Source organism: Gadus morhua, chromosome 3 (assembly GCF_902167405.1).
Source record: "Gadus morhua chromosome 3, gadMor3.0, whole genome shotgun sequence".
NCBI classification, from domain to species: Eukaryota; Metazoa; Chordata; class Actinopteri; order Gadiformes; family Gadidae; genus Gadus; species Gadus morhua.
In genome coordinates this window covers 25,900,801-25,922,045 of record NC_044050.1, presented here as the reverse complement: position 1 = coordinate 25,922,045, position 21,245 = coordinate 25,900,801, and the positions used below count along the sequence as shown (strand labels likewise).

At 42.9% G+C, this 21,245-nt stretch overlaps 1 protein-coding gene across 1 annotated transcript in view; it reads left to right on the top strand.

Annotated features, from left to right (window-relative positions):
* The first annotated feature begins 8,829 nt into the window (after positions 1-8,829).
* The window catches only part of LOC115540363 (uncharacterized), a 32,533-nt gene continuing 20,117 nt past the window's right edge, over positions 8,830-21,245 (top strand). Inside the window, exon 1 of the mRNA XM_030351569.1 lies at positions 8,830-8,922. Within this exon, the coding sequence (XP_030207429.1) occupies positions 8,886-8,922 (37 nt within the window). The 5' untranslated portion in view covers positions 8,830-8,885. The remainder of the gene's footprint in view (positions 8,923-21,245) is intronic.

The window sequence follows — 21,245 nt, the reverse complement described above, 5'->3', positions numbered from 1 at the left end:
CCAACTTATGTTATATCACATCTGGAGAATAGAAAATATATAGGTTAGGTGGTTGAATATAGGGCTGCAACTAACGATTATTTTAATAATCGATTAATCAGTCAATTTTTTTTTCGACCAATCGATGAATCGGATAAAAAGAGTGCTGCATCTTGATTCAAAAACTGAACATTACATCAAATTTACAGTGCAGACTGAAGTGTAAAAACACCAGGTTATTGCTCCAACGTCCCGGAACTATCAAATGTAATATTAAATGATAAAAAAAAAAAAAAACATAAATGGGATAACACAAAAAAAACATACAATGTAGGATATACAGGATGGTTGCTGATAAGATTATCATAGCTCAAGATAGGACATTAAACAGGTCATAATTCCGTCTTTACTATCTATTTTATATAGCTGGGAAAACAAGTTTTCGCCAAAATCTAAAACATTTCATTTTTTGTGTTGCATTTGAACACATCAGTCATATTACTGAGCCCACTTCAACCCTTTTCGCACAGAATAAAAAGTAGGCCTAACGCAGATCATTGACGTCACATACACTGGATGATGGTGCGTACATTCTGCAGACAAATGACTCCATTTGATGTACCGTGTTAGATTCTGAGTGCCTTATTTCTGATAGATGGGGTCATTTATCATTATACTGTACCCAAGACAAAGGTTCAGGACATCTGTATCCTCACTTACAATAATTAAAGTTTGAAAGCCATTTTGGCTGTCATGATTTGCATGTAGGGGTATACGCGTATCTGCCTCCGCTTGGGAACATCTGGGCTCCTCAACAATATCCCAGGCTGCTTGGCTCAGACAATAGCATGTCTGTCCACAGATTGCAAATAGCTTCCTGTCCCGAAGCTTTGCCCGGCTCTCTGGTAGTTTCCGCTGTTCCACAATGAATATTATAAGGGCTGCTTTGCTGTCTGTATTACTTAACAGCTTTCTCCACTGGACAACATTGTGTCCGGGGGCAATGTTCTTCCACTGATTACTACTTGCTGAACCACGCCCACACCACTCAGCATTTTTGATTGACATCTTCCAGCACACATCAAATACCAAATCTATCCACTTGCTATTTCTTCCTTCATATATTGCTTGGTTCAGCAGTGTTGCAAATCTCTCCAAATGTTTTGCCATCACCTTTTACTTTCTGTACCAGGCTCATTCCATCAATAATGCATGCAGTGTGTTCTCCAATATCTTCAATTACTGGTGCTGATTCCTCCAACTCTCTTGCAAGAGCAGCCTTATTAGTTTTCCGCAATGAGCCATCTGGATTGAGAGGGCCCAAGGCAAAGGACCATGTAGATGAGCCAGGACATCTTTAATGTGACGATTTCTACTTTGTAAAGCCATTATCATTCGGCCAAAGAGATTTTTATCAGCTTTCAAGATCACCTCCTTTGTGCATGCTTCACTCGAGCACTCGTCTTAATGCTTGTGAATATCTTCAGCCTCTGTTTTCTCATTTTGTCATTGAACTTAGTTATTATGGGTGACTCTTTCTCCAAACGTTCACTTCTGAACCTCTGATATGCCTGCTCTTCTGTCTGGTGAGCTTGCAGAAGATCACTAGCTATATCTGGTGACAGCAATTCCAGTGGAAAGACTTATGATGTCTGACTCAGTCGAGTTTCCGGTGAATCGATTCACCAGAAACTCGACTGAACTGGGAGGAGTCGTTCGCGAATCAGCCTAGTTTCCGGTAGCGGTGAATCGTATCATGGAATGCATGCCACTGCACGGTTCTCAGCTGAGTCAGTCAGACTCAGTGGAGTCAGTGCTACCGGAAACTCGTTCGTTCGTTCTGTCGAGTTTCCGGTGAATCGAATGGTGAACGAGACGAACAAGAGAAACGAACCGGTTCGGTTCGTTCGTCCTAAAGACTCGTTCATTCGAACCGGTTCGCGAACGAACGAGTCAACACTAGTGCGCAGAGCTTTTGGCCGCGATATTATCTATATTATTATATTATACTATTATATAGAACGTTATAAGACGCTGTCACCGAGAATTGGCGCACTGCCAGCTGCTGTCAACGAGTGTGAGAGGAGAGTTGACAGAGAAGATGGCGGTTGACCTAGTTTCAAAATTTATACCGTTTATACTCGGTAATACCGGTGTTGACACGAGTGTATTACTCGGTGTGAAAATGTCCACAACACGGCAACCCTGGTACTATTGCATTTATGGCTTTGACTGTGTACTACTGTACTTGACTTTCTCAGAAACATTGAAAAACGTCCACACCGCAGACATATTGGCACTTATCCAGACAAGCGTGTGCTGGCCGCGCTTATTGTTTGCGTCATCACAAATTTCTGTTTCGGCCATGTTGTTTCGGTGATAAAAGTATTTCGGCCGAAAACCGAAAATGCGCTTTTGGGCCATTTTCAGCCGAAAAATTTCGGTGGCCGAAAATTCAGTGCATCCCCAGTATTATTGCTCTGATTGCAGCAAGATGCAACATCCATTTTCCCTCTCTTGATGCTCGAATAAGACTAAGTAAGATCTCAACCATATCCACATACAACATCCAAAAGGCAGAAAGTCGACCATTGTTTTCTTTGAGGTAGCTGAGGATCTCACTGAATCGTGCCAGGTTTGAATCATCATTTGAACAGTGTATTAAAGACTCCCTTTGTGTAGAACTTCTTCTTTCCTCTGCCATACTTCTCTATTCTGTGGATGTACATCACTTTGAAAGTAACAGAGATATATCAAGATTAATGAAGATGAAGATGGTGTGCTATAACAAGCCTTTTTCAATGATACTTGCTCCTAGTCTCTCCCTCCCACATCAAAGTCTCTCCAACCCTCTCTTCTTTCAAATCTGCCCTCAAAACATACATTTTCACACTAGCCTTCCCCACCTAACTCCCACCTTATTCTTCATGTTTAACCTCTGTTTTTCTTTTATTCCTAGTCTGTCTTACATATTTTTGATAGGGCAATATGTAAAGCGTCTTAGAGTACCATATTAAGCGCTATAAACATTTCATTTATTATTATTATTATTATTATTATTATAGTCTATGTAACACTGTATTAAGAATGGGTTTGTCTGTGCAAAAAACCTGTAGGACGATTATAGCAAAAACAATGACTGTTAAAAAAATTGTTAAAGCTACTCATCTGAGATGTCTATCATACCTCTTAGTATTATATGGACCCTACAAACAAATTAGTACAAGTGAGATTTTGTCACCTTTCATGTTACCAAATTATGCTCTGGCCCATGGACTAGACACTAGAGGATGAGTTGGAGGACGAAATATTTGGGCGGACTGCGGTTGTGACAAATAAAGCCTGTAAGTCTAACGTTTAGCGAGTTCAAACCACACTGTACATTTAGTTTTGTTTGGTCTAACTAATATAACTCCTACCTGATGTCATCACTGGTCTCATCTCTACGTGATGCCATCGCCGACCTCATGTCTGTCTCATTCACTCCTTGCCTGTGTTCTTCTCCACTAAGACATATTGTCAAACAAACATTATGTAATAGCTTTTCCATATTCGTTTTTCCATATTAATAATATTAAGAAATGAATCTGTTGGTATCAAGTGGCTCCCCCTGTACTTCCAACTAATGTTAGACCTACCAGTTGCCTTCCCCTGTCTTTCCTGATCCTACAGCTCATATCTCTCTTGCGCGTATGTTTACTGGGACCCACGGCGGCGAGAGACATCTGCATTCCAATTGGCTGAGGCTCATTTACAGCCAAAACGCTATTAGCTCATTTGCATTGTTTTCAACTCTCATTTACAGCTTTACAGCTTTAAAGCTATCGCTCAAGCGTTTTACCGCTCCTATCGCTTTATCGCGCATGTCTAATAGAAAGTGAATGGGTGTTTATCGCTCAAAACTCTTTATAGCTTTTGGTGTGAACGTAGGCCTTCATGTAGCCTGTATGTCTGATGGCCCAGCTAACATGAACAGCTAACGGTAGCACAACATCTATTAAGGATTCCATGGTGATCAAGAGTTATTGCATAAGTTATGTCTTCCAGCTTCTTGTCATTTATTTTGCATGCTACCTTATTTAACAGTTGTTGTTTTACCTTGATACAATTGAGATGTGTCATGCATGGGATTGGTACCGTTGGGTTTAACCAAAATCTAAATTTAGCTATCAGCAACATTGGTTTGCCTTTCACCATCCACTTATTTAACTGCTGACGCATCCTTTGACACGCCATCTCCTTTGCCCTCTTTCTTTTTCTATTTTTAGCCCAAGACGGCTTTTTTACTTCATCCATCTTTATCCACAGACAACTCACTAATACTAGTAACTGCTCGCTCAGCACTCACCGCGCCCCCACTCCCCTATGTCAAAATTCCATGATGGAATCTTATGAGATAGGGCGCCTACTCTAGCCAACAACATTGGCTAGAGTAGGCTAGATATAATAAATGTGGGCCGACCAGGGTTCCCGTTAGCCGGCTATAGCCGGACATTGGCCGATTACACGCACGCATGGCCGGTATAATAAAATGTAAACGGCCCACATGTCCGAGAATAAAAAGAAAGAAGTTCGCATTTATTTATGAATTAATCAGTAGCATATGAAAACCAGTAGCGGTTCGTGGCCGAGCTCACCAGGGAGGCAAACACGAACGTGCATTCATGAACGTGCGCAGTGCATCCGCACTTGCATACACACGTCACTCAGTGGCCACGCTGTTGAACACTGATTGGCTGTCATCACGCGAAATTCGCGTCAAAGTTGAAATTTTTCAACTCGAGCGAATTTGTCGCGGCACAAATCCTCGTGAAGTCGCTCGCCTGTGCACGGCGAAAGTGTGGCGCGACCGGTTTTTTCTCTCGTGAAGAATTCGCCCGATACGCGTCTCTACGTTCACTTTGTATGAGATCTTGTCGCCCCGTCGCGTTTGGTGTGAACGCATAAATCTTTCCCGACTGGCAAAGCTGGCCAAAATCGCCAGTACAATCCCCGTGTCCGGTGTTCCGCCGGAACGAGCCTTTTCTCTCCAAAACAGGATTAAAACATCTATCAGAAACCAGCCTAGCTGGGGAAAAGATGAGGCTGATGCGCATATCGAGCCTTGGGCCGGGGTTGAAAGACTTAAACTTTTTGCGAGCAGCAGAGCACTTCCATGCCATGAAGTTGCGCCGAAAGTAGCCTGCAAGAATTGCAATTATCGAATTAAAAATTTTATACCCGTTTACCATTTTTGCAGAGAATGGCTGTTATGTTTTTTTGCCTAGGCTAATTTAATAAATGGCATTTATTGAAGCAACTTAGTTTGTGACGTTTGTCGTTTAAATGTGGACTTTTGGTGATTATTTAATTATTAGTGAATAACGTCCGGAAGATATTCCAAATGTCCGATATTCTGGAATAGTGTTGGACATTTGTCCGCCCAAGAAAAAGTCTAGCGTGAACGCTGGGGCTGACTCAAGGCGATGATGCGGTACAGCCGTTAGTGTTGATGCTTTGTGTTTTTATACAAACACAGTAAAACTGCTTTGGCTGCAGCTGTAACCTAATTCCTTTGGCATTCACTTTGTTTGTATACACATAGTTCACTGGTGACCTCTCAGATGCTTAGTTTTTTTTTAGTTAGGAGCAGCATTCTGTAACTCGGTTTGCGCAGGCCGAGGCCCAGTTTTCTCTTCAAAGAATCATCGTAGATGACACGAAATACTACTACCAGAGATGTGGACTCGAGCCACATGACTTGGACTCGAGTCAGACTCGACTCATGATTTTGATGACTTCAGACTCGACTTAGACTTGACTCAGAATAACTCAACATGTCTTGAGTCAAAAACAACTATTATTTTAGATATCTAATATATTTCTGGCCTGGAGGGCTAGATACCTACGACGCATTCAATTCCGTGAAGATGAAAAAAAACAGCGAGCAAATCTACATTTGTGTCTTCCATAATATCAAAACAAAATATCATTTATGGTTTCTTCAGAATCACAGTTAAGGTTTCATATCGGCTTTGTTTCAGTTGGTCTCATTGATTTACGTTGATGCTGGAGGTGAGGTTGTTCAGCAGTGTTGCCAGATTGGGCAGTTTCTACCTCCCAACGCTGTTGCTTTAACCAATCAGATTTCGAGTTGGCAACACCGAGGCCATCTAGCAGGCGTCCAGTGACGTTGGCATTTTCACGTCCTTTGATTTGATGGTCAGAGAGGTACTAATCAGAGCCAGCAAAGCATCGATAGCTACCGGCACAAAATAAAATACAGCAAATAATAAATAAATAAATAAAGCGATACCCTGAAGCAAATTAAAACTTACTCCAGAAACACGACTGGACAGACTCGACTTTCAGCATTAGCCTCCATGGCGATAGAAAGGTGAGCAATACATTTTATTCAAACGTTTTAATATTTTTGTCATTTAATTAGGTTAATATTGATGTTTCTGCTACAGATGATGTATGTATGGCAGCTATGGCTACAGTGAAAATAGACTTGTTGAATTGTCCTAATTGGGTTTCTTGCTTTGGTAATGGCCTTCTTTCTTGCTGCATGAGATACCTGTCTGTGATGCAGCGCCCTGTTGTACTGCATTTCTGTCTGATATTGATTGTTTCTAAAGCCGTGGAGGCATAATGATGGCATTAAGAGGTGGATTAGTTCATGTAGGACTCCAGTGAAGGCCTAGGTGTGAAATGCACGGCCCAGGGCAGGGGCTTTCTGTCACATTTGGGTTTAGACAGCTATTGTCACATCTCGCCCTGCTCCTCAAGTTATGCATTATTTGTGTCATTCATTTTGTCATTGTTTTCTGTTACATTATATTACTCTCATCTCCTCTTGTTTCAGATGTGTCTCTCCTGCCCTGTGTTCCCTGTTCTTGTGTTTCATGTGGCCTGTGACTGTCCTCCCTCACCTTGGTTGCCTTCACCTGTCCCTCATTATTGTACTACTTGTGTATTGAGCCAGTGTGTTTCCCTCAATCTGGGACTGTTCCTCTTAGTACCTTTGTGTCAAGCATCCCAGCATTAACAAATTTGTGATCTCCTGAAAACCTCCCGTTTGATTCCGTACCCCTTTGTTCGTCTTTCGTTTTGTACCTCTGCCCTGATTGCTACTGTATTCCCGTGTACCGAACCATTGCCTCCAGTAAAGGCCACTCTCTGATTCTCCCTGCTTGTCTTATGAGTCGTGCCTTTGAGTCGAACACCTGTTTGCACCAACGTTATAATTATTTAGATCCTGCGATAAGAATCCAACTATATTGGTGGTATAAACATTCAAGGCCTGTGTGTGTGTGTGTGTGTGTGTGTGTGTGTGTGTGTGTGTGTGTGTGTGTGTGTGTGTGTGTGTGTGTGTGTGTGTGTGTGTGTGTGTGCGTGTGTGACTTAACACACTGTTCTATATTGGACACTGCATTGTAGAGGACCCTTTACACAGTCTTCTATATCGGACAATGTAGACCACACTTTACACAGTGTTTTGAATCGGACACTAGAGGACCCTTTACACAGCATCTGCAGATTAGAGACAGTTTGGCCAATGGGATGCATGAGGTCTTTGGGTTGAGGTACTCCGTAAGAATCAGAAACTCCTGCTGGAGCTTGTGTATTGAGAGCACTGGAGTGTGTGACAAGAACTAACATAAACTAACATTAGCTATAGCAGGGGTCACCAACCTTTTTCAACCTGAGAGCTACTTCATGGGTACTGAGTCATACGAAGGGCACCCAGTTTGATACACTCTTCTGAAATAACCAATTTGCTCAGTTTGCCTTTAGTTATATATTATTATAAATGATTAATGATACTCATCTATGTGAAGACACTGATCATGTTAATGATTTCTCACAATAATTATCAACAATGACTTACAAAAGGTGAGAAAGAGTGGTTCAAGAATGAGATCCGCGCCCTGGTGCCCGCGGGCACTATGTAGGTGACCCCTGAGCTATAGCCATCACTCATCAAAGAAAATCCACTGGTTTGATGCTTAAAGCTCTCAATCTATCTCAATCTAAGCCCCCAAAGGGCTTCACAGACCAGCTGCAACCTGTCTGAACACATCTTACCTCCACCATAACTGCTGAAGCATATTGTGCAGCTGTTACTGAACACGACAGTTGAGCAAACAACTAGGAACCATCTGCTTCAGTGATAAACTTCATTGATTAACGTATCTAAAAGCCTTTCTATCCCAGGTCCAAGAGATACAGTACATTTAAGCAGAGACTTTGCACTGATTTTACAAATGCTTTCCATTGCTGGCTTTACCTGGCAGATATTTGGGAAGATTTTTTTAAGGCTGGTGTACAAGCAGAATGTAGTTGGCGTCTGTAGTATTAGTCCACTAAGTGATTAGTAGTTCTTCACAAAGTGATTTTCAGGAGTTGAGTAAGTGGTTAGTGGTAGTTTGCACGAGCAGTGTTGGGAGTAACGCGTTACAAACTTGTCTTTGTTTAAAAACTTGCTGGCACACCAACACTGTCCCCCAGTTAAAGACATGCAGGTGACTGGAATCTCTTTTTGTAAAGAAATGAAACACCCAACTAAGGCTAGCCTCAGCTTCTCTTTCCAGGGGTACTGTACAGGAAGAATGGCCCATCCCTTTATAGATGTGTTTATTTCAGCTAGAAGGTGCTAGATATCCCTTACCCCCTTATGCATTCTTTGTTCTTTCTTAAATAAATAAATAAAGTGCTGCTGGCACCAGTCAGATCGATATCATCTGTGTAATATAATATATCATAAAAATACATGGCAGTACATGGCATTTGAGTAAATTACGTGTCTAGTTGTAGCAATGTAGCAAAAAATATTTTAAAAGTCCTCCTTTCATCATAAGGAAGCGCCGACATGTGGCTGTGGTGGAGAGTCAGAGAAACTGTCTAATTCTTTGTTCTGTTTCATGGAAATGATCTCTGGAGGACTTCTGCTCATTTTAGGTAAACTTTTCCCCTCTTATTGATGAGTTGTATTTTTCATAACTCGGCTTCTGCACAAGAGGTCTGATATTTATTTTCCTCATTTTACTTGACTATATTCAGCAATTGAACGGCGGTGTTTGTCTGTGTCTGTATGTGTAGTAGGCTTACACGTATATATTCATTTGAAAACGTTGCGAGATACCACACAAAGGCTGTTTAGAGTAAAGGCGCACGAAGATTTTGTGTGACGGCTGGCTTAACCGTGGATGAACGAATGACGGCTCACTTGACCGCAGTAGGCCTATTCTTAGGTATGACTCGGAGAGCGGTAAATGTTCAGCACGTGGTTTATTCAAACAGAGACACAAAGTAAACGAACAGTTATGAAACTACTCATAACTGTGGTTAGCTTGAAATATTTCATCAGAAATAACATAGACTAAAATAATTTACATCAACAGTTTCTAGTAATTTAGTCAGGTTCTAATAACGCAAAAAGTCAAACTCCTATATCACGGTTGCTGCGTTAAGCCAGTGGCTTTCATATCCACTCACGGGTCCGGGACCGACTTTTATACGGAAGGGGGTGAATGTTCCGAAGACAGACCGCTGCCATACGAGAGTAGTACTACTTCTAAATATAATAAAGCAAATGGCTGGTGTGACCATGGTGCAAAGTGGTGATGAATCTAATCGGCAGGACAGGGCTCTCCAACCGGAGAGGACAGCACATCTTTTAATGCTTGAAAAATAGCAAACTTTTACACAATTATTACACCATGATACATTCAAACTATAAACGACATATATTATCAAGCACAACGTAGACTAGGCCTACTAGCCTACTTCTTTCTAATAATGCATCCTGGGATTCGTGGCAAGCCCATCTTCCTTCCCATCTGGCCCCTGGCTCTGGAACAGAGCAGCGTGGCAACAAACAGATCTTGTTTTAATGAAAGGAGAGAGGATGAGTTGGAGGCAGAAATATTTGGGCTGACTGCGGTTGTGACCAATAAAACCTGTAAGTCAAACGCCTGGCGAGTTTAATACAATTGAGATGTGTCATGCATGGGATTGGTACCGTTGGGTTTAACCAAAATCTAAATTTAGCTATCAGCAACATTGGTTTGCATTAGGCTAGCCTTAAACCCTGAGCTGCTATGTACCCACTGTCAGAAAACACTAGCTAGTCTGAGAAAAGTCTGTTAACATGAATGGTTGCGAACCTCCAAGCACAGATGTCACACTTTAAGTCCTACCTGTTGCCTTCCACCATCCACTTATTTAACTGCCATCGCATCCCTTGCCATTTCCTTTCCCCTTTTACTTTTACGATCTTTAGCCCCAGACGGCTTTTTTGCTTTATCCATCTTTATCCACAGACAACTCACTAATGCTAGTAACTGCTCGCTCAGCACTCACCGCGCCCCCACTCCCCTATGTCAAAACTCCATGAGGGAATCTTATGAGATAGGGCGCCTACTCTAGCCAACAACATTAAGGAAGTTCAGAAATGATTTAGAACCTTACCACAGCAGGTAAATCTATAAAATACAAAAAAAATAATACATTATACATATTATTTATAATACCATCGCTTTGGTGTCCCCTAGTGCGGCACCCCATGCCCCGCATATAGTGCATACCCCCTTTTTACGCCACTGGCGAGCAGTACAGCATGTCAGGGGTGGTTTTTTTTACGTTTCATAAACATCCGGGGCTTAGCCCAGAGGGAAAATGAAAACGCCAAAGAAAATTGTATGCTTTATTGTGCATGTAAATTTCATAATGCTTTACCTAAATAAACAAAATACGCAGTTTATTATAGCTTTAAATAGCAACCTGACTGCTGTGCTGCTCATCCCAAACATCTAAAGTTCCATTAAAGTTATTTCAGAGTAAAATGAATACAAGTGAGACAGACCATATATATGTATGGATCTGACTGGGAATAGGATAGGTTAATTCACTTGAGGTGGTAATCATTCTGGTTATGTTTTTGAACTGTTTTTTCTCTTGCCAAAAGGACTATCTAGAACAGGGGTCTCAAACTCAAATTACCTGGGGGCCGCTGGAGGTAGAGTCTGGGTAAGGCTGGGCCGTGTCAAGTATTCCACAAAAAAGTAAAAATATCCAGTCTTCTCAAGCTTTAGTATTAACAGTTCTGCAACATGAATGCTTTTTTGAACATGAATGGCTCTTTTGAACATGAACGGCTCTTTAAAACATGAACCTTCTTCAGAACAGGAACTGTCCTTCTGAACATATGGCTTTTCTTGCCTACTCATCCTGATCAATGCTGCTCTTCATCTGTTCATAATTTTAACACGGGAAGAAAAAAAAAGAAAAAAGCCCGTCTTCGTCTTTGCGTACTAAAAAAAAGAAAAACGTTTTTTGAGCCTGGTTGAGCCCGGCCGCTTGGGGCCCCCCTACTATGGGGGCCCCATGCGGCCGCCTACCTATGCCTCTATGTTAAGACCGCCACTGTGTGTAGTCGACCCTGGGCCATCGACATTCACATAGAAACATCGCAGTCAAAAGGTTGTCGGGGGGGCGTTTTGGAACAGAAACATTGGGAGCTTTCGGACAGAGAACACTGTAAATTGTCCTCTACATTGTCTGATAGTGTCACAGTGTGTGACACTGCAGTGTAGAGGACACTTTACACAGTGTGAAGCCCCAAGCCCCATCTTCAACCTGTCTAAACACTTCTAACCTCCACCAAAACTGCTGAAGCCTATTGTGCAGCTGTGACTGAACATGACGGCTGAGCAAAGTGTGATAAACATCTGTAACCTTTTGGACAAAGTCAATTTGTCAATTTATATTTAGTGTGTTTATCCGGTGCTGGATGTACTGTATTGTATAGTGTATTGTTATTGTGTATGTACTGCACTCTTTTTGTAGTTATATTGGTGTCTTGTAATCCTGTGTGGGATGGGCCACTTGTGTGCCATGACACGAAAAATAAACATCGACCTCATCATCATATAGGACCTTTTATGAGACTTAAAAGGTCTTAAAAAAGACTTACATTTATTTAAAATATAAACCTCCATTAAATATCCAGAAACTTCCTGTGACCCTCGTGAGCCTGGTGATGCTGTTCATTGGCTGATTCTTATCAGTGCAATCCGCCTTCACTACAGGCTATGCACGAGGCTCGTGGAATAGGCTAATCATTTATTTGGCTAAATAAAGATTTCTGAAAAACATTCTCTTTAGAAAATGTTGCAGTTTCTAAATGGATAACCCCGAAATCCACCATTTAACAGGGGAGGCTTGAAAAAACATCCCTTAAATTGCTAGAATGCCCATAGAAATGCCCACATCTTACCAGCTACAATAATACAACAACAATACAGTAGGGGACTTCAATTGTATAGTATGGTACTACAATAGTATAGTAGGGTGCAACAATATTACAGTAAGGTACTACTACTACAGAGTAGGGTACTTCAGTATTAAAGAAGTTAACTACAGTACTACAGTAGGTTACAGTAGTATTTCATTAGGATACTGCAGTACAGTTACAGGGCTGTTTGACTGAACGATGTCTCCTGATCTGTTACAGTGATGACGTCATCTGCTGCCCAGGAAGTCAAGCAGAACCTGATCTCCACTGTGGGGGGAGAGGTCACCATACCTGAGCCTGTCAAGAGTCGTGGAATTCTTTTGAAAAAAGGAGTTATTATCGCTGAAGTGAAAGATAGTGTGTTGGAGTTAAAAAATGATGATTTCCTGAACAGAATTTCCTGGGACGGAGCCACTGGGCTGTTCACTATAAGAAGACTGCAGAGCAACGATTCAGGGGATTATGCTGTTAATGATATTGTGACTCTTGTATCATTCAAGCTGAGTGTTTATGGTAGGTAACATTGACTTCTCCTCATTGTGATCAAGACCTCATCTACTGTATCCAGACAATGTGAGTTGTACACGTTTAGAGGGGCATATGGTGAAGCTGTATACAAGAAGGTAGTGGACATGTGTATGATCAAGCTGTATACTAGAAGGTAGTGGACATGTGTATGATCAAGCTGTATACTAGAAGGTAGTGGACATGTCTAGGAGTGGTCAAGCTGTATACTAGAAGCTAGAGGTCATGTCTAGGAGTGGTCAAGCTGTATACTAGAAGGTAGAGGTCATGTCTAGGAGTGGTCAAGCTGTATACTAGAAGGTAGTGGACATGTCTAGGAGGGGTCAAGCTGACCTTGTGGTCTTCTGTCCCCAGACGCCGTCCTGGAGCCCGGTGTCACCGTAACGTCTGTGAGCAGCGAGCGCTGCACCCTGCTGTGTGCTGTGGACCAACTGAGTGGAGGGACTCTCTCCTGGTATCAAGGAGAGGTCCTGGTGATCCAGAGCAGCACCCTGCGCTCTCTCCCTCTGACCGTGGACAGGCTGGGTCTCTGGTCCTCCTACCGCTGTGTGTCTGCCAACCCTGCTGGCAACCTCACCCGGTCAGTCGACGCTAAGACGTCCTGCCCAGTAGAACAGCTCACTGGTAAGAAGTCCTCACACACCCTGCCTCCACTTGGACTGCACAGAAAGCTCAAAGACGCTGCTCATGTTGTGGAGCTGTTAGTGACGTGAGTGTTGTGACTCTTCTGTACAGGTGATGAAGAGGAACCCATATGGCTGTTCCGGGTTGTGATTCCGATCGTCTGTGGTGTTACATTCATCCTATTCTTATCTGTCATCATATTCTATGTTGAAAGACATCTCCAAGGCAAGGCGTTTTTTCTTACGATTGTTTTTGTTGGATCATGACAATGGTCTCGAGGCTTAACATATCATTGAGGCTAGATGTTACCTGTGAGAAATGAATCCGATGTTGAATAGCAGCTTGTCCCCAGGGTTAGCCGCAGCCGAGCAGACCAGCTGTCCTCGGTACGGGGGGGGTCTCCTGTTATCGTTCTCCCTGCTGTGCTGCAGGTTGCACCAGCTACCTCATAACAATCATTTATGAATAATGCATTAGTCTGGCATTACAAGCCACACTCATTGTTATACTGATTTCGGTCTGTTTAGTTTCTTCCGTCGTATTTTCTTCCTTACTCCTTCTACAGTTGTTGTGTGTCTACTTTATAGAGTGAATATTGTTTTTTATTTTATCAATTTATGTAATATTATTTATTATCTATCACTCTTTACTTCTATCACTATCTGTCAATATATCTCTATATCTAGATCTCTAGATCTCTATCGATATGTAAGTAATCAAAATAAGCATTAAAAAGATGAAGATTGCATATCATAGAACCAAGTTCTTGGCACTTCCAGCAGCCTGAAGGGAAACTGTCTCTCACCTCATTCTAAAATCCGAGTATACTGCTTGATGCGTGTGAAAACATAGTGATCGGCAACTCCCACTCTCTGTCCCTGTAAAGGTGGCAGAAACGTTTCTGTCCCCAATGGTTTGATGTGGAAAAATGACGTTAATTGTACGCCATCTTTTCACACTGACTGTTTTTTCCCCAATGCACACATGAAGCAGCAGTCTCTCATGGTAGAAACAGCCATGGTGTCTGAGCGTCCCCTTATGGATATTCAATGGCGGTGTAGGCAGCAGGAAGATAAATGAATGTGGAAATCCTCTCTGTACAGCAGACCCTTCTACTGCATGACTTATAGTGGTGCTGTTTTATTCATTAACTTTGGCCTTCTTCTGTTTGTAGCATCAATCCAACAGAAGGGTGGCTTCACACAGCAGGTAGGTGCTCTGTGGGTGCATATGTACAGTCTAGTCAATATCACTACAGCCCGTCATTATTACACCACCCTCCAACCATAAGCCTGTGTGTTCATGTTGTGTGTGTGTGTGTGTGTGTGTGTGTGTGTGTGTGTGTGTGTGTGTGTGTGTGTGTGTGTGTGTGTGTGTGTGTGTGTTTCTATTCCCTATAGGAGGAGCCTGAACACGGCCACTGCAACACGCACGTCAGATACAACGAGATACAAGCCAAAGAGAACTGAAGGGACTAAACGCTCTGGGAACAAACCATAGCCGCCTCTCCTGGTGTCAGTAAAACATTTGTTACCAAAAACATTTGGCAGGATGACTCTGTTTGCATTTAGTGTGCGCCCCCCGGCACGAATATAACAACAGCACAAATTTAGCAATATATTACTTGGGTCTTTTGGATCCAAGTGATCAATGTGCTTCAGCCCATATGGACCCATATAATGAATCACCCTACAATTACAGTGATCTCCCTGCAAGTTCAGTGAGTCACCCTACTAGTAGAGTAGGGTAAATTTGAACATTGGCTTCCTGTTGGTCAGAGAATTGATTTTATAATCATGTTGCTAACATGTAAATCCCTACATGTTTTAGGGCCAAAATATTTAACTGATATGATTCCACTACATAAGCCTTCTAGACCAATAAGATCTTCTGAGACCATTCTGTTAATTATCCCCAGAGTAAACAAAAAACATAGGAAAGCAGGATTTAGTTATGCAACAAATAGCTGGAATGTTGCTAACCCTGAGGATTTAAGACTTGCCCCAACTCTGACCACTTTTAAAACAAGACTGAAGACTTTAATGTTTGCTTTAGCTTTCTGCTAATCTTAAATACATTGCACTTTAAAAAAAAACTAAAAAGGCCTTTTTAGCTTTACCTTTATTTTCTATTTTTACCAGAGAGATACATGATCTGAGAAAGGATAGATCTGGGTTAGAGTCCTAGAATCCGGGTTGGAGTCCCAGAATCTGGGTTGGAATCCCAGAGAAAGACCCAGAGAAAGGACCAAGTTCCTTTAGGTCGGGTTGGAGTACCAGAGAGAATGTTGATCTGATCTTAAACACATTGCATTAACTTTGCCTTTATTTTCTTTATCTATCTTACTAATTATTTGCATATGTTTTCTTTTCTATTATTTAATTTTATTGTATGACAATGTTTATATGTGAAGCACTTTGAGTCTGCCTTGTGTATGAAAAGTGCTATATAAATAAAGTTGCCTTGCCTTGCCTTGAATCACCAAACAAGTAAAGTGAATATCTATGTAGTAGAAGTAGAACACTCCTGAGTGTGTGTGCAGATGGCTTGTTTAACCTGTGCCCACAGTGCGTTCAGTAGGCTATTGCCAGAGATTGAGCTTGGTCTGGGGAAGCTGCTGCCATTTTCTTCAGCACAAGAGGCGTGATCAACGGGCCTAGTTCAACTGACTCGGTACGCAATTGGCTGAATGCCGGAATTCTCCCTAGTGGAGAAGAAAGAGAAAGGGATTGTTGCCGTATGCGGACTCCCGGAGAAGCTGCTCCGCCGCCGCTGGAGGAGTCCGCATACATTGTTCCGAGAGGTCGGAGAAATGACATGGACCCAAAGTGACAGCGAGTGACAGCTGTCTACTGAAAACATCTTTCTCGAAAGCAGCGTTTGTTGTTGCTGGTGACGTAAAGAGGTCAGCCAGTGGCTCTAGTACCACTAGTTGAAATGGATACAGTGCCACCTATCGTACCGGGGTATGAAGTGCTTCAGCCAATGAATCGAGTTTCACACCGCCATGTATAATCGGACAATTGCAGTTGTCCAATTGAGGAGTATAGTCGAACTATGGTTTTAAACGGATTAAGTTGTGCATGTAAACGTATACTCAATGGCAACAGGTGTGCAGTCTCACCCAGCCCCAGGGTCCAATCAGACTCGGCCAAGTGAGGTTTCTAAACCAGCCATCATCCACACACACTCCCACAGTAGGCTTATGGTTCTAAACTATTGTTTTCTACCATTACATAACAGGTTGATCTCTCCTCCATCCTCCTTACTTTTATAAAATCCAGCCCAATTGTTCAGCATCCAATAATATCTTGGAACGGTTGATGGCTGAGTCGGCCTGACTCGGGCTAGGGGAGGCTGCACACCTGTGCAGCCAGTAATTAAAGCATACAGGTTAAACCAGCCATCACCACACACACACACACACACACACACACACACACACACACACACACACACACACACACACACACACACACAGAGCTCCGACATGTCAGCATTCATCTCCGGCTCTGCATGCAACAAACCTGCCAACAATGCAATAAACTTTTTCTCCACACCCTCGAGAGCAATGCCTGTTGCCGGAGGAGCCCATGAAATCAGGAACCCAGTTTGTGTAAGGCAGCAGCCAGTGCTGCAACAGGTATTTGTCATCCTCTCATAGTTCCACAAATGCTTTTAGCAAGGCTGACCAAGACATTTTATGTTGTCTATGAAATTCACACGACACACTGTGGTGTCTGAGATGCTTGACCCTCTCTCAGACACGGCCACAAACAAGCCACAAGCAAGCCCTCTCGTCCTCGATCATCCTCATGCTCCTTATTCGAAATTTGCTTTGACGTCGAGTAAAGAACTGGCAGTAACATAGGATTCTAGACCAATTCACTAAATGAGGCTTATTATCAGTGTGAGAATGGCATAGACGACTATGTTAAAAGACCATATAAGAAAAAACATTTTGGGTTCACCACCCCTTTTAATCAATTTTTTAATAACCTAAAACAAATGAGACCTTTCAACCACACAATGGGTGGATCAAAAAGTCGCTGAGTTCTTAACTGTACAAATAACCATATCCGCCTTCAATTCTGAGAATGAAATGGAGCTTCTTTTATTTCTATTTTCGACCAGTTAAACAGGCCATTAAAGGAACTACATAGTCACTCTGTGTGTGTGTGTGTGTGTGTGTGTGTGTGTGTGTGTGTGTGTGTGTGTGTGTGTGTGTGTGTGTGTGTGTGTGTGTGTGCGTGTGCGTGTGCGTGTGTCTGTGTCTGGCTCTGTGTCTGGCTCTGTGTCTGGCTCTGTGTGTGTGTGTGTGGGAAAGCTATGGTGAGTTGACTTCCGTAAAGGAGGAAAATCGTCACCTCACGCCCGTGTCTCTATCTCAAAGTATGTTGTTGTCATGTGCTATTATTTAAACAATATGAGGCTTAAAATGCTCACGATAATGTAAATTCTGACATTTAAAATATTTTTGTAGCATATGTCTGGATCATAAACACCAGAGTTGTTGTTGTAACCTTAGGTTTATATCAGTTGCATCTTGAGAAATATCTGATTTCAAAAGTGTTGTTATTGAGAGATTTGCAGTCTTTGTCTAAAAACTTGAGTCTATCGTAACATTTATGTTACAATAGACTCAAACCTATCGTAACATAAATGTTACGATAGTTCCACCCCAGTGAGAAACACTTCCCTGTGAATGGGTTCCCGTCCGCGCCCGTTGTAACTCTTAACATACTTTCAGGGTTAATTTCTAGTTTGATACTTGAGAAATCTTTTATGGATCTGATCGGTTACCCAAACCACGATGAAGAGTGGCAGCGAGTAATGATTCATTCAGGCCAACCGTGCAGCTTCTAGAAAAGTAAATGTGGGGCTAGACTGTCTTCAGGAAGGTTAGTCTCTCGAAGACAAGATACGCTCACCAAATATTTATGCAAATTATGAATAAATAAAACACCACTACACACAAACCAGATGAAAACGGTTCTACAGAACCATAATGCAACTACTCAAGGCAAGCACGGGTGACTCAAACCATTCGTTAAAACACCAAACCATACAAGATGCCTACTCTAGACTCCGCCTCATCTTATAGCCTCCAGCAGAAAGCCCCACAAGAAAGGCCTATTCAATTGATTCATGAAAGGCCCATTGAAATCTAAGATATCTGGGACAAGCAGTTGTTGGCTCCTCTTGTCTTTGTCTAAAAACTTGCTGAAATGGAACACCTTCCCATCCAACAGTTAAAGTTGGTGACTGCAGGTGAGTGGAATCTCTTTTATTAAAGGAATCAAACACCAAACTAAGGCTAGCCTCAGCTGCTCTCTCCGGGGTACAGGAAGAATGGCCCAAGTGAGCGTTCCGCCCCTTTATAGATGTGCTTTTTTACTTGTGTTCGTTATAACCCTTATAAATTGCTGCTTGGGCGCATGGGTGAGCCTGGCTCAGTCTTTACGGCAGCGACCCGGGTTCGACTCCTGCCCTTGGTCATTGTCTGCGTGTCCTTATGTCTCCCTTTCTCTCATACCTTCATGTCTAACTCTCAGTGTTTCTGCATGAATATTGCGAAATAAATCTTTAAATAAAGAATATGCTGCTGGCCCCAGTCAGATCGATATCATCCATGAAATATAATATAAATAGAATAGATGGCATTTGAGTAAATTACGTGTTTAGTTGTAGCAATGAGAGTGATGGAAGACGTGCTAGTTTACAATGTCATTTCTGATGGAGGCAGTGGGCACGAACGAGGTACCTCGTACCCACTGCATGCGTCCGTTGACTGATCCCCATTGATTTTGTATGGGGACGGAAGCGCAATGCATTGTGGATCCGTCCGTTCCGTTGGTTCCGTTGACGCCGTCAAAAAGTTGAAAAATGTTCAACTTTTTCGGCAGCGACGGATCCGTCTTCCAATCAGATCGCGTATGCAAATTTAAGCAATGTGACACTTCGGGCTCTGACGACCCTGGAAAGCCCCCCCATCCGTCAGCCACGCCTTCCGACGTCCTTTGACAGACGGTGCAGTGGGCACGAGGCGTATGCTCGCAACCAAACCTGGTCGGGAGCAGGTTTTCAGCTTACGCCTCGTGCCTACTGCACTGTCAGTCAAAGGACTCAGAAGGCGTGGCTGACAATTACTTATGTCCATTGCCAATATATGAATACATACTCATTACAAACGCCTTGGATGTCGAGGCAGTGGGGTCAGAGGACCTCCCCCCTTCCACCATCATCGGCCGACATATTGGCGAGAGCCAGCTCCTCCGAAGTCGTGAAGGGCGGTCCCCCTCCCAGTCGTATTCATTTGGGTTTTCTTTTTATTTGCTACAAGTAATCAACATGAGATTAATGGTTGGAGCCTAGGCCATTGCAAATCATAGGCTACATTCACCTGAATTATTCAAATGGATGCTTACAATTTACCACATTGAATGATATTTTTATATTTGTTTTTGACTTGGCCCCATGTTCGTAGGAGGGTGCTGACACCCCATCTATGGGGGTAAAACGCATGATAATACATGATATTTTTTAGACACTTACGAATGAACACGGTCGGCTATTTTTGGCCAGCACGCCACCCTAGCCATATTATGGGGAACCGCGTTCCCCTTGGCTTGGATTTGAACTTTGAGTTCCTCATAGGAGTTCAAAATAATACACTGCTCTCCATGGGTGAAATACACCGCCCTCGCTCGATTCATTTTGCGTAACTGTGTGAAGGGCGGCAGTAGCTCAGGTGGTAGAGCGGGTTGGCTGGTAACCTGAAGGTTGTTGGTTCGATCCCCGGCATCACCAAGCAGAGTGTCGAGGTGTCTTTGACAAAGCACCTAACCCTGACTGATGTCGCGATGTGATGTCGAATCCAGACATCCTGCTGATGCTGGAACAGAGACTTCCAACTCTCCAGCAGAAGCGCCCCAAGGCCATAAAATAAGCTGAGCGGGAAAAAATTATGATGATGTGCGTTCACACCAAACGCAACGGGGCGACAGGATCCCATACAAAGTGAACGTATTGACGCGTATCGGGTGAAGTTTTGATTTGTCGCGCCACACTTTCGCCGTGCACAGGCGAGCGCGTTCACGAGGAATTGTGGCGCGACAAATTCGCTCGAGTTCAAAGATTTTAACTTTGACGCAAATTTCGCGTGATGACAGCCAATCAGCGTTCAACAGCGTGGCCACTGAGTCACATGTGTAACGTAACAGCCAATCAGCGTTCAACCGTCAAACTCAGTGCAGTGCAGTCCGGGGTGAACTGCAGCATGGAGGAGAAAGTGAATGTTGCCGTTTGCGACTCCCGGTGCTCTATATATAATATAATAGTATGTAATAAGATATTTGTACATATAATATCACGGCCAAAAAACTCTGTGCGCCTCCGGATGGCCGTAGCGCGGGGAGCTCTCATAGGGATTGGGCTTCTCGGGGTTTATTTACCGGCGTTGCTATGTGTCCGGTCTTGTGTGTTCCAACGGTTTATTAGGTAGGCCTATCTAATAAATCTCTGTCTATTCAATACTTCATTCACTGCCTCTTCCGTGGTCATTACAATATTATGAATATACTGCGTCGGGTCCTCCGACGTCTCTCCCTCTTCCACAAAAGGTAAAGACATGCAATGGTGGATATCTTGTTGTGGCGCGACAAATTCGACAAAACTTGCATAGCGACAGATTATGATGTGTGGCGCGACAAAACTTCTGCGACAACGCGAACGGGCGAAAAAAATCGCGTTTGGTGTGAACACACAGTAAAGGGTGAGTCAAACGACGCGACAAACGCCCCTTTTATGTGAACGCGCATTGAACCTAAAGCGGAAA